Source organism: Solanum lycopersicum, chromosome 7 (assembly GCF_036512215.1).
Source record: "Solanum lycopersicum chromosome 7, SLM_r2.1".
NCBI classification, from domain to species: Eukaryota; Viridiplantae; Streptophyta; class Magnoliopsida; order Solanales; family Solanaceae; genus Solanum; species Solanum lycopersicum.
This window is the reverse complement of record NC_090806.1, coordinates 43,516,788-43,535,253: the sequence shown is the minus strand read 5'-3', so window position 1 is coordinate 43,535,253 and position 18,466 is coordinate 43,516,788. Positions and strand designations below refer to the sequence as shown.

At 31.8% G+C, this 18,466-nt stretch overlaps 1 protein-coding gene across 1 annotated transcript; it reads right to left on the bottom strand.

Moving 5' to 3' along the window:
- Positions 1-6,796: 6,796 nt before the first annotated feature.
- LOC101253913 (uncharacterized) lies at positions 6,797-7,591 on the bottom strand. Its single transcript, XM_004243133.1, has one exon. The coding sequence runs from the start codon at positions 7,589-7,591 to the stop codon at positions 6,797-6,799; it is 795 nt and encodes a 264-aa protein (XP_004243181.1).
- Between the last annotated feature and the right edge of the window lie 10,875 nt (positions 7,592-18,466).

Genomic DNA, 18,466 nt, shown 5'->3' with positions numbered 1-18,466 from the left:
AGTTTTGGAAATTTTGAACGTCAGAAAAAAAGGAAAAAAAATAGGTGAGGTTTGCAGGGATTGAACCCAAGACCTTACCAAGGAACACCTTAACAAATAAAATTAAAACGATGTGCCAGGCGGGGATCGAAATGGGGGCTGGGGGGCCGGCAAAATTCTCAAAAAAAATATAAATAATATATATATGGGGTTTTGGGGAGTCAATCCCACGCCACTTAGCGAGTGCAACGATTGATAAAAGATATGGGGTTGTAGGGAATAGATCCCCCGCCCTTCGCGCCTGTAGTAAAACTAAAAAGAATATAAACTATGGGGTCGTGGGGAATCGATCCCACGCCCCTTAGTAAGCTGTAACAAGCTCAAGGGATAAAAGAAAAATAAAAGAAAAAGGATTGTGAGGCGTGGGAATCAACCCACAACCTTCCAGATAGATTCTAGGCAAAAAAGTAAAATTTTAAAGAATAAAATAGAACAGGGTTGTGGGGGTTCGAACCCACAACCCTTCGACTAACCTAAGAGTTCTAATAAAAAATATATATTTATCCTTTCATGTAAATGTTGATATTTAATTTAGTGTTCTAATTAAAATAGAAAATTAATCCTTTAATGTAAATGTTGATATTAAATTTGGCGTTCTAATTAAAAAATAGAAAATTAATTCTTCCATGTAAATGTTAAAATTTAATTTAGAGTTCTAATGTTATGAATATTAGAAATTAAATCAACGAAGAATATAAATGATATCCAAGTGATTCAAGATTTGTGTTCCCTTGCCCAAACCTTCGTATTGATACATATGTGATATTTCAGTAAAATGTCCAAAAATAATGCCATCTACTTAGATCAAAAATCAAGATCATTGCATATGTACAAGATACATAAGTCTTCTACTACATAATCTTAGGAAAGTAAGAATCACTTAACGAACTATGGATGAAGATCCATGGTTTGTATGTATAGACACATAAGTCTAACATACGTTCAAAAGTAAGTGAACCTAAGATGTACGTAATGAAATGATGAACCCTAGGAGTGTTAAGTATGAGTGTAAGATACAATAAATGGCCAAGTGCATTGGCATATGATAGATGAACTATGAAATGAAGAAATGAACATTTACGTAATAAGGGGTGAGTTACTATGAAAAGCAAGGGTGCTAATAATGAAGAATGTGGTGACAACATGATATGAGGCTAATGTATATGATGAGAGAAATCTTAAATTAGCCTAAGTAAATGTTACGAATACATACTCACCAATGAGAGTGTAAGTTAATGAAGAGACCAGTCTCTACGAACACTCTAATGAAAGTATTGAGTTTAACACACTTAATACAAATTATGAGATGAGATATAATCTAATGAGCTATGTTGTCCTCATACTAGAAGCCAACTTGCATGTCGTGTGAGTTGAATGTAATGGAACTTTATACTGAGCAACGATAGGCTAGTTATGAGCGGTGATACCTTCTTTCAGGAAGGGCGAAGGTTCATGTAACTCTCCTGAGATGAGACTATCTGGCATGCCGGGTATGAGTCTCAATACATATCCTAGTCTTTTAACCTATACTGCCAATATAGGGATCAGGCATGGTTAATTCCCATATACGCTAGCCTCAAATGAATCATTTAAAGAAGTGAATGATACCAAAGGTGTTAGGATAGGATAATCAAGAGGCGATCTAGACTCAGGAAATGACGTTAGATTATTCCTACACATTGCACAGCAAACCCGATGAAAGTCTTAAACTACATCCTAGGTATAGCTAGTGTTCACACTGACCTATGAATGAAATGAAATGAGTTATGTATGAATGAATGAAACAGACTCTATGTTTGCTAATGAAGACTCCCAAATTGAGGTCCCATAAGTAAGCCCTCATTTTTGAAATTCTTAATGTCAAGTCCATGATAACAAGGCATCATGGCATATGAATGAATAATATGAAAGAAGTTTTGTGTTATATGTTATGTGCTATGATATGTGCTATATGAAGATGTTATGTGTTCTCTGCAATACGATAATTATAATGATGCATGTTACTCTTATGGCATAACATTCCCAATCTCAATTTGGCAAGTCTACTGACTTGACTTCAAAAAATCATGTCGTTAGGAAAGAGCTATTCTTTCTCATGTATGTCCTTGGTGTATGATTGCATATATCCATACTTAGTACAAGCGTGTACTAATTCCATACAAATATCTACTTTTTGGTGTAGGAACTGGTGGACGGTAGAGATACAGGTTCGTTGTTGCAGTTATCCGGACGTCAGCATTTATCCCGAGTTTGGTAGGTCATTATGCTTTGGAGGATTCTACTGTTTACATTCTAGCGTAGTTTTAGAGTCGAGCTAGTGAAGCATGTTCCACTAGTGTTTCTTTCCTGTGTGATTCAGACTTTGTATTGGTGCATTTAGATAATTATACAATTAAGACCTAATGAACTATTTCTTTTAGTTGCTTATCTCTTTAATGTTAGATGGTTGATGATGAACGATTACAAAATGTCAAGAATGATTAGCAAGTATTCTTAAAGAACCAAAAGTTTCAAATTTTCAGCTAAAATTAACCTATATTAAGTAAGGATGACGTAAGTAGGCTTGTTTGCGACCTCTGAGAGGTCAACGACGCCCGTCTCGTCTGGGGTCTAGATTCCAGTCATGACAATTTTACCATTCAAAAAGTCATAACACATAAACTAAAATTAGATATGATTTGAAATTTCCTCTTTTATTATGATAACATTCAATGTTTATGAAAGGTTCACCACACCTTTTTCTATAATTGTTTAAATAATCATCAACATTATGTTCTCTAGCTCGATAAATAAATTTCTTTTTAGGTAGACATGAAATTTAAGAATTACATGATTTAATTTCATATCATTAATTTTGATTTCGAAGATAAAATTTTAGTTTATATATACGATATAGTACTTTAATGTTTCATTAACTCATAACAATAAATTCAGAAATTTTTGGATAAGCCCTTTATATTAAATGATTAAAATATTTTAACTTATTTCAGATTTAAAGGTTTTCTATTATTATTTTTGAAGTGTAGTGTATATGTATGGTATCAATATAATATAGTTATATCTAATTATAAATCATTTAATGAATGACAAAACTTATTTAAGAAGATGACTAAATAGTCTTATTTACGACTTGCTTTTATTTTACCTTTACTTTTAAATATTTTTGAAGTAGTAAGTTTGTACCTCCATTTTTGTTTGTGAAGAATTTTGTAATTTGATATTCACTTTCTCCAATTTAGATTTGAGGTTATTATTCTTTATTTAATTTTTTTGATATTATTCTTTTTTTTCTTTTAACATAGAATGTATTCAGTATCTCTATCTAACACAAATTTTTGGAATTATGATACTAAATGGAACAAACTGATTGTGAATTAGTTATAAGATGGATATTGAGTTCTGAATTAAGTACCATGAAGACATAACGTTGGTTAATCACAAGCAACCTTGTTAACTCTAGACATGAGACTATAACTTGACATAGTTAACTAAAGAACAAAATTAGTTGTTCTACATGAATGATATATTTAGACATATAATGTGAAAACTCATTACATTTTTGATGCATTATACTATGAGAAATATCACAAAGTGAAAGAAGAAAAGAACAAAAAATATATGAAATTATAAAATTTAATATCTCACGATGATTCGAATCATTAGTTCTTGTTGTTTCACATTAATAGACGAGGATGACTACACTAAATAAAACATTTCAACATTCTAGTCAAGGTAAAGAAGATGAACAACATTGTGAAGGAGCATTATATTTTATTCTGATAGTGATATTTCAATTGTTTGTTGTCAATAAAGGATGAATAAAAAGGTAATAGAAATTTTATTTTATTTTAGCCATATTATTTACAAGTGTGATTCATATGGTTTCGATGCCTCAGAAAATTAGTAAATCAAAGTCCTTTAGAGAATGAAAATGTACTTCCTAAAATTTTAAGATTTTACTTTCTTCGCTGAAAGAAGGTTAAAGAAAAATCATAACTACATTTGAAACAACTTGGAGGAGTAATATTTGGTGCAAGAACAACACAATGAAGGAATACCTACATAAATAGTTACCATGAAGGAGTGTACACTCCAAATAGCTATTTATGCATACATTTCTTCATCGTAGACTATTTGAAGACAAAAATTATTCAACCAACTTATTTACTTGTACTACTGATTTCCCCTAAACTACTTACAACGAGGAAAATGAAATTTTATAGTTTGAGGATAAATAAGTGAGATTAAACTTAAACATTATCAACCAAGGACTTTGTATTATTGAGACTCTAAAGACATCTAAAGGATTTGAACTACATGTGTAGATAATATAAAAAGTATTTTAATTATATAATACTTATGTTACTTATTTATTCAAACTCCAAACTTGTTATATATTTTGATAATTCCTTTCTTTGATGGCAAGAAAACACCAGTGGAAAAAGACATCATTAGACTAATAGATGGTGTTTCTCTACCATGTTAATCATTGTTGTATCCTCCTTAAGAAGGTTTAAATGCTTAATTGTCTTTAGTCTTCCTCTTATTTTCATGTGAAGGAACAGGAATCCATATTCAAGACTTAATGCTAGTTAGATGTGTAACATGGTGATGCTTTGAATTTAATTTGTAGTGTGTCAAGCATGACCTCTAATGGTAGTTCATCCAACTATGTAATTTCGCATCATTAATTTTGATTTTGATCATAAAATTTTAGTTTAAAAACATAATGCCATAGTTCTTTAATGCTTCATTAACTCATATAAAACAATTCACAAATTTTTGGATAAGTTCTTCACATTAAATGATTAAAATTTTTGAACTTCGGATTTAAAAGTATTCGGTATTCTTAAAATGTATGGAGTGTGTGGTATAAATTAAATAGAGTTATATCCAAATAAAATCAATTTAGCAATGAAATGTTTTCATTAAGATGGGGAATAAATAGTATTATATACGACTTATTCTTACCCTAACTATAATTTTAAATATATTTAAAGAAGTTAGTTTCTACCTCTATTTTAGTTGTGAAGAGATCTTCCATTTGTTAGTGGGTTTATCAAGTTTAGATTTTGATAGTGATATTTTAACTCTTTTTCTGGTGTCTTCATATGAAGAAAATATTCAAATATAAAACATGTTTTTGGATCTCATGAGAAATGTACTAGTTTGAGGAGGGATAATTGAGCTTATAGTAAACATCAATAAATACCTAAATAAACTTAGATTTATTTATTCTCTAAAGGCATCTAAATATTGATAATATAAACAATATTTGAATTAGACAACACTTCAGTTATCTTTTTATTTAAATCCTCAAACGTGTTATATATTTGGATAATTTCATCCTTTGATGACAACGAAATACAAGTAAAAATTGTCACCATCTTCCTCATTATTTGTTCCTTATTTAGAATGCACTATAGTGATCTAAAAATAATGTGGGATATTGCATTTTGTAAATTCAAAGAATGTTTTGTTCATTCATGATTTTACTTTGTTATATTGCTTATGGTATGATCCATCAATATATGTTGATTTTGAACATTATACATCATTTTTAAAAGATGCATAAATCTTCTTCATGTATATTAAAAATGTGATAAAGTCATGCATTTTCTTCTTGTGGCATCCTTTTCATCATGTTTACTATAGTTATAAAATAATCAACTTATATGATTCTCTTTTATTATATTACTAGTCAGGGACACGTGCGTTGCACGTGTGAGCTTTGGTAAATAATATCATTCTATGTGAATTTTTTTCTTTTAAATCTGTGTTTTAATGATTGGGTGAATTGTTATTGATGTAGTAGAAGCGTACATTCTATTTATTATTCCTTTGATGATTACATGAGGTATTAGTGATGTTGTATAGTGAAAAAGATTTGATGCATTTAATAATAATTAGTAACAATCACATGTAGTTAATATGAAGTGTTTAAACAGAAGTACGAAAGTACGGTTATTTGTTAATAATACTAATATTTAAACATTATAATAGAATATAATGTTAATAAAGCTTATAATATTAATGAAAGAAATATTTTGAAAATGACTTCAACGCATTGTAGAGTGTGGGTTGTTGAAGAATCCATTATGCTTGTATAGGTTTACTTGCGTCTTCTAAACATGTGATTTGAAGCAATGTAATGTTGTTAGTATATAGTATCTGTAAATATTTAATTATATGTGTTAGAATAACCATATATGTATATGGGGTCATCGTACCTAAAACTTCCTTATAGATGATGTTCTATGTGTACGTTCCTTTTTTACGTTTGGATTGCTCTGTTAGGACAAGTACATTTGTTGTGGACAAAGATATCCCTCTTGATACCACCACGTACAATTGACCATGTGAGAAAATATGTTGGGGCAAATACAAACTAACATTGTGAATTGTTTGACCTTGAGCATTATTTATAGTCATCGCAAAACAAAGGTGTATGGGGAATTGCTTTCGAATGAATTTAAATGGATATCTTTCATTTTCTGGTGGTGATAGTTGTATTCTTGGAAGAAACACATGTTTTGTTGCAGAATGACCACTTGATATTTCTGCATACATGACATTTTGAGAGAAACCTCTACATATCATTCGTGTGCCGTTGCATATGCCACTTGAAGGGTCCAAGTTCCTTAGCAACATGATAGGTGCATTTTCATTCAATTCTAACCTGTATTAAATAAGATATGTCAAAATCTATCCATTTTTTTTATTTTTTCCGCCTCTTGTAAGTTGTAATGTATTATGTTCAATACCTATGTGGTGGGAGACCGTTTGGTGTTAAAGTATTTAGATATTCTTCTTGGTAATAGTTGTTGGTGTCATCTTCCGCTGAGTCAAAGCTATTGAGTATCTTGCTTTCACCTGGGAATTGAGATATTAACTTGTTGTTAATTTTATCCACATGGTCATTTCTGCTTGCTAAAATAGCTCTTTCAGTGACATATTTTGTTGTTGCAACATTTTCTTGCAGGTTTTGAAATATCTCTTTTATTATGGATTCTTCTGGAATTTTATCCTTGGAATGTTTGATTGTTAATTGTTTTGGGAGGAGGATTAATTTTTCTTTTATTGTTTGTTCATCACCGTAACCCACTCGAAGTAAGAACTCACGGAATGTTGGATCTGTTCTTGCTCTCATATTTCTAGTAAATTGAATCTTCTCCATCAAAGTCAAGAGATATGATTTTACCAAGCTTGCATTTATAATTTCTGCTCGAGTTGATTTTTGAACTACTGGTAACACCTGTCGAAAATCTCCTCCAAAAACCATGACTTTTCCGCCGAATGGTTTATCGATGTCCATTATGTCTCTAAAGCTCCTATCGACTGTTTCTATTGTTTGTCGTTTGGCCATTGGTGCTTCATCCAATATAATCACTTTTACTTTTCTAATCAATTTGGGAACACCACTTTGCTTTGACATGTTTATCATAGTTGATTCACTTGTTTGAAGAGGGATCTCAAACCTTGAGTGTGTTGTACGTCCTCTTGGTAAGATTGAAGCAGCTATGCCACTGGTTGCTGTTGCCAAACCTATCATACCTCTTTATCTAACATTGGCAAGTAATGCACGGTATAGGTATGTTTTTCCAGTTCCCTGTGTCCATCCACAAAGAATATTGCAGTTGTTCCAGCATTGATTGTTTGCATTATTTTTGTAAAATCATGATGTTGTTCTGGATTTAATTGTGATTGTGCATCAAAATCTTCTGGTGGTATTTTCTCGAACATTTCTTCATTTATTTCTCTACATTCTGATGAACCAGCTTCGAGGAAATTGTGATCTAGTTGAGGAATGTCATATATGTCTATGCTTTTGCCGATACATTGCAAGCAATTATTAATACTATTCAGAGTAGACTGTAGTATAGTATTGTGTGAGTTGCCATATAGCCTACTGAAGTCCTCTGACATATCCTCATAATAAGTATCCCAGAGTTTTCTAATGTCCTTTAGGTTACAATGAACAAAAATTGTAGCAAACAAACTTCTAAGAGCGAATGGCATTTCGAAAACAACAGCCTCTCTCATACATTCGGATATGCTATTGTCAGACTCAAGTAACCCTCTTTCTTTGGCTGCTTCTTTGAAGGTTTGACATTGCTCGCCATTGACCGTGAGTAGGTCGTTGAATGACAATGGTCCGCTTACATGGTTCAGTAACAACCGCTCATAATATATTTCCCCTTCTCGAGGATTAGATGTGCAATATAATCAATATGTACTAATTAATAAGTTTAAAAGTTATCAATGTGTATGAATTTATAGCTTAGTACATTCAGCTTACTGATTGCGATGCGACCAATTACAGATCTTGTTTTCCTTTTTGTCCAAGTCTTACCTTTGAATTCAAAATATAATACTTTGGAAATTCTCTATAAAGATATGTTTTTGCTTCAGAGTCAATTGAGCAAATTCTGAAATATTCGTTCAACATCGTTTGCTTGACACCATCCCAGGCGATGACATTTTTTAAATTTTATTTTTCCAGTAAAACACTGTGATTTTCTTTTGAGTTAGCATTTGTATTTGATAATTTAATTATTTTTTAAGTAAATGTGTATTATAATGCATTAATATGTGTACCTGAATGTTTTTATGGAAAATGTAGTTGAAGGTTGATGACTGCTGGTTGCATTTCAGTCAAGTTGAATTCATATATTCTCCATAGTGCTTCAGGCGGTGAGACCCATCGCGCATCTTGAAATGTTTGTATTTCGTCAATAACATTTTCACCATCATTAGACTGAACATAAACTTGCACACTGATCATGTCATTTATAGATATACTTGTATAGATACTTTATTGCTTTGACTCCTGAGCAAACCTAAACATTAATGTGACAATTGTATCTTGTAAGCAGATAAGGGCTATAAGGTTGTACCCATTGATTTGTCATATGCATTCTACAAACAATCTCTATTCTTCCATCCATTCTTCTTTTTATAAATTGGATATCCATTCTTGCTTGGATTGATTTGTTGTTGTATGGCCTTGGATAATGATATTTACACTGTCCATTTTGCATGCATGTGTTTGTTGGACGTTTGTTTCCATATTGACCATGCATCATATGTTTGAGCACTAATTTATGTAATATAGGATACTTATATTTATCTGGAATCTCTGCTGAGATAAACCTATCGTACTGATCTCCTGATTTGATGTTGTGCCCTTCTTTTAATATGAGAAGTAGGTGTATGTGTGGAAGTCCTCATTTTTGAAATTCTACCATGAATACATGAGCAACAAAAATTCTAAATATTTCTTTCTTAAAAATTTGTTCTTTTAGATCCTGCAACTTAGCTCTGAATACTCTTGTTACCAAGTAAGGTCTATCTTGAGGAGTTTGTCCAGGGCGCAATTCTTGTTGGATTTCAATCCAGTCAGGATTGCACGTCATTGTTATAAACATATTTGGTCTACTAAAATGTTGTACCAAAGCCATTGCATCCATATATCGTTTTCTCATATCTCGTGGCCCCCAATAAAAGATGATGGAAGTAGTATTCTTTGTCCAATTCTATCTCCCCTGCATTCTCCCGAGCTGACACTATAAACAATACCTTGATAAACCTCTCTTCTAAAATTTGATTGTTCCTTTTTGATATATTCTAGCCTTGTTGTTTCCAATTTTATGTACATGTCAACCACAAATTGTTGTAGTAATCTTCCACATAGTAGTAATACTGGCCTCTCTGTTTCTCGTAGTTGTAGCTTATAACAATAGTACTCTCTGCAAGAACCTTTCACTTTGTCTCATGGCGGACATCAACAAGTGAAAGGAATCATATTAACATTATTTTTATTTTATGTTGGTTATCATATTTGTATAATAGAAAAATATATTTTCTTATAATTGTATTTTGTACGCCTTTGGTAGTATTCTTTTATATCGTGCATGTGTTTTTTATTAGTTACTAACTTGTGAAGAACATGACTAAATTTTTTCTATAAGAGGCCATAATGTAATATATTTTACCTTGATCCTCGTTTGCTAATATTGCATCAGCTGATATGAATGTTGGAATATCATTAAGTATATGTGGTGAGTGAGCACTTCTCTGTGAGGCAGTCTTTTGCCCTGTTTTCTTATTCCTTGATGCCATCCACCTTCACCTCTTGGGAATAACAAAGGATATTGAAGAGGGTCATAACAACCAAAAAAGTGTTTTATTCCCTGTTTGTACCCTGAGTTCTCATGGACAATTATTTCTCGATCAAAAGGTATATTTGGATTGTTTCCATCAATCAAAATTGCTGCTACTTGACTTAACGAGGGTATGTTGTACACTCATTGATCCAAAGAGGCATTTGCAGCAATACGATGTTGAAAATAGTGGAAACTTGTTTGGTTTTTTAATTGGCAAAATATTTGTGCATAAGGGTTACTCTCCATTACCTGATTGATTTTTGTTGCAATATGGTCTGAAAGAATTCCTTCATTCACCTTCGATAGTCTGGTTGTCAATTCGTTGTCTGTATCAAAGAAGTATATTTGGAAGTAACATGGATTGTTATCACGTGGTAGCAACAATGGAGATCCTGATAAATATGACCTTGTGCCCTGAATGCGTATACTCCTTTTTTTGCAGATGCTAGTTCCTTATCCAGGTAAACACCAAAAGATGTAAAAGCAAAGATACTATTATATGCACGAATATTTTTTTGAAACTCTACCGCGTCTGGAGTAGATGGCACAAACATTTCATATAGTTCTGTTGGTGCTTCAGTTTTTGCCAATTTGATATATCCGCTTGCACAACAGAATGTTGGAGGTTCATATTCCAATCTTTTTGCAGCACAATAAATACATTCTGGGACAACTTTTAGCACGTGCAAATATGATAAAGATAAGTTATAAGCAACAATTCCTATATATAGAAATATTTTTAGAGATATGTTAGAAGTGTAATTTGATAAAATTATTGAATGTTCAAGTTATGTCAGATATGAATAGGGTTTTCCGATGTACCTCTAACTTCAGACTCTTCAGATAATGCTCTAAATAGACAATTGATTTTACACTGCTTTTTCAAATATGGATGTTCATCTTCGAGATGTGATATTGATTGGGTTGCTAATATATACTTATCCACTCTTTACAATGCGCTTTGCAATTGACTTTTCTCTATAAGGGGAACATTTTTTTGGTACATTTAGACAAGGGATGTAATACTTTTGTATCTGTGTATGTGAATATGTTTGCATTGTACTAAGAACTCATGTATGTTGGATTTTACATGATTATGTAAGTTCTTACCTGTGTTGGTGGAATTTTTTGTTGTATGGTTGTCATGCTGATGAGTTTACAGGTAGAAGGAATGTTTTTTTCTTTATCAACTGCTTGATTTGGCATGAAAGAAGTGGTTATATTTGTATCACCTGTGAAGTGAAGTTAATAGAAGGGTTAAATTTAATTTTGAATTGTGATAAGTACTTAACATATTAGATTGACCTTGATGTTTGTTGTGTGCCATTGTTGATTTGATGGTGATAAAATTTGGATTGTTGGTGTGACACTTCTCTTATCTCTTCCTATTTAGCATATGTAATCTAGCATTGATCTAAAACATAACGGAATCATTAATGGCAATTGTAGTCACATATTTGACATATATAGGAAAAAACATCTATTATAGGGTAGGATGTATGTAAACCTTTTTTTATGTATGAGGATATAAATTGCAGTAGAAGATTGTTGTTGATCTGTTTCAAAGCAATCAATTGAATACATTGAATGTTTAGTGAAACAGTTAATAAAATTCATTGATATAGGAAAGCAAGTTAAAAATAAAAGTGGTGTTAGGTGAAGTTGCTTGGTGAAAAAACGTAAGTTGTTTTTAAATATTAGCGAGATAATAAGCATTGGTAGATAAAAATAAGGAAATTTTAAATCAATTATATATTATTTTTTCCCTCTTTGATCATCTTTTCCATCGGATAGGGCATGATGTTTTTTCCTTTAACCTTCCTGGTCCTTTTTCTTTATAGTTGAATTAGTGGGGCTTCGTCGTCACTTTCATCTAGTACAATCTATTTTTCTACCTCATGTATCCTCAATTACTATGGATTATCATCTGTAATGACTTGCTTAATGTTGTTAGTCCTCTTGCATGTATTTTTTTGTATGGATTTTCATTGTCAGTTTCAACTGCTGCAATATGTTTTTAAACATAAGGTATGCCTGCAACTATTTCTTTCATTTTTTCATCATCACTTAGTATCTTCTTCCTTCTTCTACTTTGTTTTGTAATTGGCATGTTAACCTTGGTTTGATCTGGTGGTAATTTTTTGGAAACCTCATCTATCTCCATAGCTATAACATTCATGTTTGTGTCAAAATCTGGGAATTTACAATCAATCTCAACAAGGATACTGAATTCTCTCCCCTTTACTCAATACCATCTTGCGATTGTATGGTGATTGTTCTTTCTGTGGAATATGAAAACATATATATTAGCCTTACAATTGAAATAGGGTTAAGTTATTTATATAGGCCAATATTTCATAGAGTAAGTGATTTACCTTTTCAGATGTAGAGAGAACATACTCTTTTACGTTACAACCAAAATAGTATTTTGCAATATCAAACACTGTAATGCTTAGAGATTGATCCTCAGCAGTGACATCAATCTTTAACCGATATCTAAATCAAATTGGATGTTTTAATTAGTATGGTGCTAATTATTTGATAGCGACATAGTAAGCTCGTTAGTTAAAAATATTTTTTTCATGCATCTGGAGTAAGCAATATTTGTTCTTGGTTGTTTGTGTTGTTTACCTCGCCTCATAATCAACATCTTCAGCTCTACACTAGGTAAAAGTTGCAATACTATTTATAACAGTAACTCGCTTGTAGTATTTGTTGCAACAAGGATACCATGGGTCGGTATTACTGTCAATGTCAGTAACCGTAGCATTGAACTTATAGTACATGTCCTAACGTAAACTCAGTAAATGACGTAATTACATTGTAATATATAATTGGATTAAAAGATGAGTGTTGTATAGGAAAGTACCTTCACAATGGCAAGTAAACCATTTAAAAAATTATTAATTTTCACTTGACGGGCCGTTTGCATTAGTCTGCTTGGCATTAGACTTACGTCAATCTTTTCTGCCTTCATGTTGTCATTCGTGAAATTTTTAAGAAATGAATAAAAAATATTAATGATGTTGAATGTGGGTAGCCTCTAAATAAGTGTGATGAGACATGTATTACTTACCATTTTTGGATATTTTTCGCTTTTTTTAAATTGTGGATTTATAAGCAAACTACTAACAGGAGTTGTGGAAAGGACAAAATCCCCTATTTCAACAGGAGTAATTATTCAGTGATACTTTTATGTACTTTGAAAATTGACTCAAATATATCAAGTGTGGACATGTATACCTTGATAAATTTATGATTTTACATCACAAAAAGCAAGAAGTGGTTTGTCACTTTCAAGGCTTTGTAACATTTGACCTTTGATTTTAGCAAAGTCTCCCCATAAAGTCATGACTTTTCGATCATACATATTACAAGTAACAAATTTTTTTTATGATAAACGTTTATTAACATGGAATATTTATATGTAGGATGCATGAAAAGTATATGTTACCTTTCATTTGCAACGATTACTTCACGTCTAATGCTTCGTCCTTCTCCTGTTAGTGCTTTTACTGTGAGTAAAATACACACCACATCTATACAAAATAATGTGTTAAAAAACTTATTTTCTTACTGTATAAAACAAACAATGAACATTTTGTGAAATTTACCAAACAAACTTCCATTAGTGATTTTTCCAGCTTCATCAAATGTAATAAATCCATTTGAAAATTGTTCAGTCTTAAAATGACTTTTGTCCTCAACGACCTCGGTGTTGTTCATAAATGCTAGTTTGAGCTCCTTATGTACGGATAAGAAGTTTGGTTTAGGTACATATAATTTTCCATTTATAATGTAGTAACTTTTATTAAGTTGAAAAGACTTGTTCCATGCATGAACATCTTTGTTGAAAAGAGTGGTTTGTATTTTTGTACCCTGTGGTTAGGAGCATAATCATTAGAATTCCAAAAGAAGTTAACATATTAAATAATGTATATAACAAAATATTAAAATAGAGTTACCTCTTCATCGACTAATATCAGTTGCCAATGAATACCTTCACCATTTGTATTTTTATACTCTTTTGTTAAACTCCGACGAATGACTAAGACTTTAATAACCAATTCTGTTGCATATTTCTTCAACATGATAATTGGTAGGCACTGGTTCTCGAGCTCTTCTAGACTTGTCATTGTATTGTTGTAGTATCTAGGATGTACTAATACAATATATATTTGTGACGTAAATGCTATTTGTTTTTATATAATTAGTGTTCTTTTGGTCTAATAATAAAGATGATCAAGAATGTAATATTCACGAAACATAAACTATTTTTCTTTCAAAAATTTAAAAGCGAGCAACTTCAACTAACAATAGTATAAATATCACATTAATTGAAGCAAGTTCCAGGGTGGAGAAATAATACCTATTCTTGTGTTTCCAATAGCAAGAAACCTGCTAACATTATTCGAACATGAAGAGATGATAAACGTAGATTTAAATAGAAGTAAATCAATAAAAATGTAACAAGTTACTATAACAGAAATATTGCAAACATATAGAATTAAAAATGGAAAAGCCCTTGGTGGACAATCTGTTTGCATGTTATGATCATAACTGTATTCTATAATATCTTAACTGGACGCAAATATTGTGTTTTCGTACAAAATATTTAAGAAAATCGTTGTCCACAAAATTACTTATAGGAAAATATTTTCTGTCCTATCAAACATGCTGGATCATTCATGGTACTGTTGGTGATGATCTTAATACCATTGAAGCTGGCTAGCAGGAAAATAGTATTTGCAAATTCATCTAGTTAAAACAGCCACAGGAGAAGGAAGAAGGCTATAAAGCGTAAAATGAAAGGTAAGCTGGATAGTTCAAGTTTTTTGCCTGATCGTTGAGAAAAATACAGGAAATGAAATTCAATTAGAAGTGAAGATGGTTTTTGCTGCTTTATGACAATTCACTTACTTTCTTTTTAGCTGCAGAAAAATCAAGATACAACGGAAATATCAAGCAGGATTACAACAGTGGTAGTTGCACTGAAGAATTTAAGATACCACTGTTTGACTTATCTACCATAACTAAGGCTACTGATAAGTTGCTAAGCTAAGTTGTGACATCAAACTAATCATATTACAGCTAATAATTAGTACAAAATTTCAGTGTAAATAGAGATTTGGTACATTACAGGTGCACACAAATCTTGAAAATAAAATAAGACAGTATGACATAATTTACTGTAATTAAAACGACAGATAAAAGAAGATATTTTAAAAATATCTACAGAAAATTGAAAAATATTCTATTTTGATGACCCATAACTGACTCATAGCTCAATTTTTCCTGCAAAAATCAATAAATATTTCCCTCACATAGGCTAATGCTTATTATTGTAAATTTTATTTCCTTTATTCTTCACTCCATTAGTAAGTGAAACATGTACAATCTTACGCAAATTCGTGTTATTTACTTTCAAGTTGCAGAGTAGGAAATTAGCTTGGATCTAAAAGGAACTCTTTCGGAATATAATTGATTCCTACTCTCAAATCTGGTGCATTACCAAGTTCAATTATTTTGAACGCGCGAGAACCTGCTTCAGAGAGACATTAATTACAACTTACAAGTAGGCATCAAACTCAACATTTGTGAATCAGGTGAGCACTTTGTTTTTCAAATAATATGTATATCCATACGCCTATGCAGTTTATGATAGAGCACTTTTTTTACATGATTCAGGCTTGGCTTCCAAGTGAAACTCCAGTAAAATTGCACTGGTATAGGAAAGAGGAATTGTTGAACATGCGAGGAAATGGAATTGGAAAGCTTGAGGAGTGGGACAGGATTTATGACTATGCTTATTACAATGACCTTGGAGAACCTGAAAAGGGTTCAACTTATGTCAGGTCAATCCTAGGAGGATCTACAAAGTATCTGTATCCACGTAATATTGTGAGATATGCAAAACTAAAAGCTATCAAGTAAAAGTAATCGTAATGTGCGAGTTCATATAAGACCATGTAAAAGCTATCAATTAAACTCGCAATGTGCTAGGAAGCTAAGGGTGTACATATATTTGCAATTAGCAGCAAAACAGAGCAAAACCAAAGCATTAACGTCAGCAAAAGTAAATTAACCTTAACAAAGCGACCTCGCCTATTGTCCCTTAAAGCAATGTTAAACACTTGCAGTGTTTTAAAACCACAAACATCATTTAACAAAAGTGAATGATTAAAAGTAAAAAAAATAGCACAGAAAGATGTGGACTACTTAACTGGAAATCCATTGCCAAATGATATTCTATTATATGTTGTGCCCGTCTATAGTCCTTATGATGCAGTAGAGTCGTACAAATATCGTGTGAAGTTGGTGCCTAAGTACACAAGAACAACGAAACAGTCGGGATTTCTATCAATGAAGTGTTCAGTGATTTCTGAATTTCAATTATCATCTAACATGGCTCGAAACAATGAATTTTTGCCAGCAAACTCTAAATTTGTGGCTGTAGTTTCGAAGATTCTGCCAACAACATTGAGTTTCACCCTATCATTCAGAGTTCCCATCGTTCAAAAGTACCCAAAAAATACTAAAATGAAGTTGAAATTGTGCCTAAAATGTATGGTATATAAAGACCTTCAAAAGGCATCAGTTATTAGTCTATCAATTCCCAAAGAAAGCATACTAAGAGTTTTTTAGCGTGTGTTTAGTTTTACCATAATTTATTTTCCCCATCTTTTCAAATGTTAGGAATGTAAAGGGATGTCTCAAATCATTGGTATCAAAGTAAGAGCTAAAGGCTATACATTTACGGGGATGATATACCCGATTTTGGGGCAACCATTGAGGTTCATACCCGCAGTGCACAAAAAATGGTGAAAGACTTTACGAAGTGGTAGCACAAAGAGTCTGTCAATGAAGTGATTCTTTTGTTGCAGTATGCATAGGATTTTGGCTTATATTCTCATTTACATGCGGCTTAAATAGAACCATTTTTTAATTTCCTTGGCTTTTATTTTCTTGACAATTTTTCTCCTTTGCAGCGGCCAAGACAGCCATGAATTTGTTTAGTCACATGGCTGAGGCTACGAGCATAGACAATTGAAGTGTTAAAAACTATAGCAACTTGCAGTGGCAGCTGCTCATGTCTTACTTGTTCCTTGTAAAAGATCATGCAGCTTAAAAAATATTCTCATTACCTTCACTAAAAGCTATCAAGTAAAAGTAATTGTAATGTGCGGGTTCATGTAAGACAATGTAAAAGCTATCAATTAAACTCACAATGTGCTAGGAAGCTAAGGGTGTACATATACTAGCAATTAGTAGCAAAACAGAGCAAAACCAAAACATTAACGTCAGCTAAAGTAGATTGACTTTAACAAAGCGACCTCGGCTATTGTTCCCTACAGCAAGGTTAAACACCTGCAGTTTTAAAAACCACAAACAACATTTAACAAAAGTGAATGATTAAAAGTTAGAAAAAAAAGGCACAGAAAAGAGAAACAATTTAATTTACAATAATATGTGATTTTAGACATTTATACAGATGATGAGAGTAGCTGAAAAGGTTTTGGAAGAAGGATAATGAAACTTCATAACCGTTGCAGAAGAGAAGTGGGAAGCAACGACCAATGGGGCGTTTCTGAATAACTCCCTTAATACATTTACTTAAAAGGACTATTTTTGAACTATTCTGAAGTCGCCGGTGAACTAAGCAGCCGCCATTATTAGCACATATTGATCAGAAAAACACTCCGGTGAGTCAATTCTTTGTTTGTCGATGAATTTATTTTCTAATTTTATTTTTTTGCTGATGAGAAGAGCATTTCAATGAACAATAATCACACTTTCATTACAAATTGACTGTAACTATTAGGCAACAAAAACAGAGCACCAAAAATATTTACCTGTATATCACCTAGGCACAGAAAAGAGAAACAATTTAATGGACAATAGCATGTGATTTGAGACATTTATACAAATGATAGTAGCTGAAAAGGTTTTTGAAGAAGGATAATGAAACCTCATAACCGTTGCAGAAGAGAAGTGGAGCAGTAAACGATGGGCATTTCTTAATAATTAAATTAGGGCTGTTAGGAAATTAAATTTATAATAATAAATATTTAACTAATATATTTAATAAATTAATATATAAATGATATTTTAGGGTTAAAACGGTAAATCAACTTTGGGGTTAATAGGTTTAACTAATATATTTAATAAATTAATATATAAATGATATTGTAGGATTTAAACGGTAAATCAACTTTGGGGTTAAGAGGTTCATGCTTATAATAATATATGATTGATCTCCT

Excerpts from the sequence above, each read along its gene's own strand:
- LOC101253913 (XM_004243133.1), bottom strand. The coding sequence starts at position 7,591 with ATGATAGGTTTGGCAACAGCAACCAGTGGCATAGCTGCTTCAATCTTA.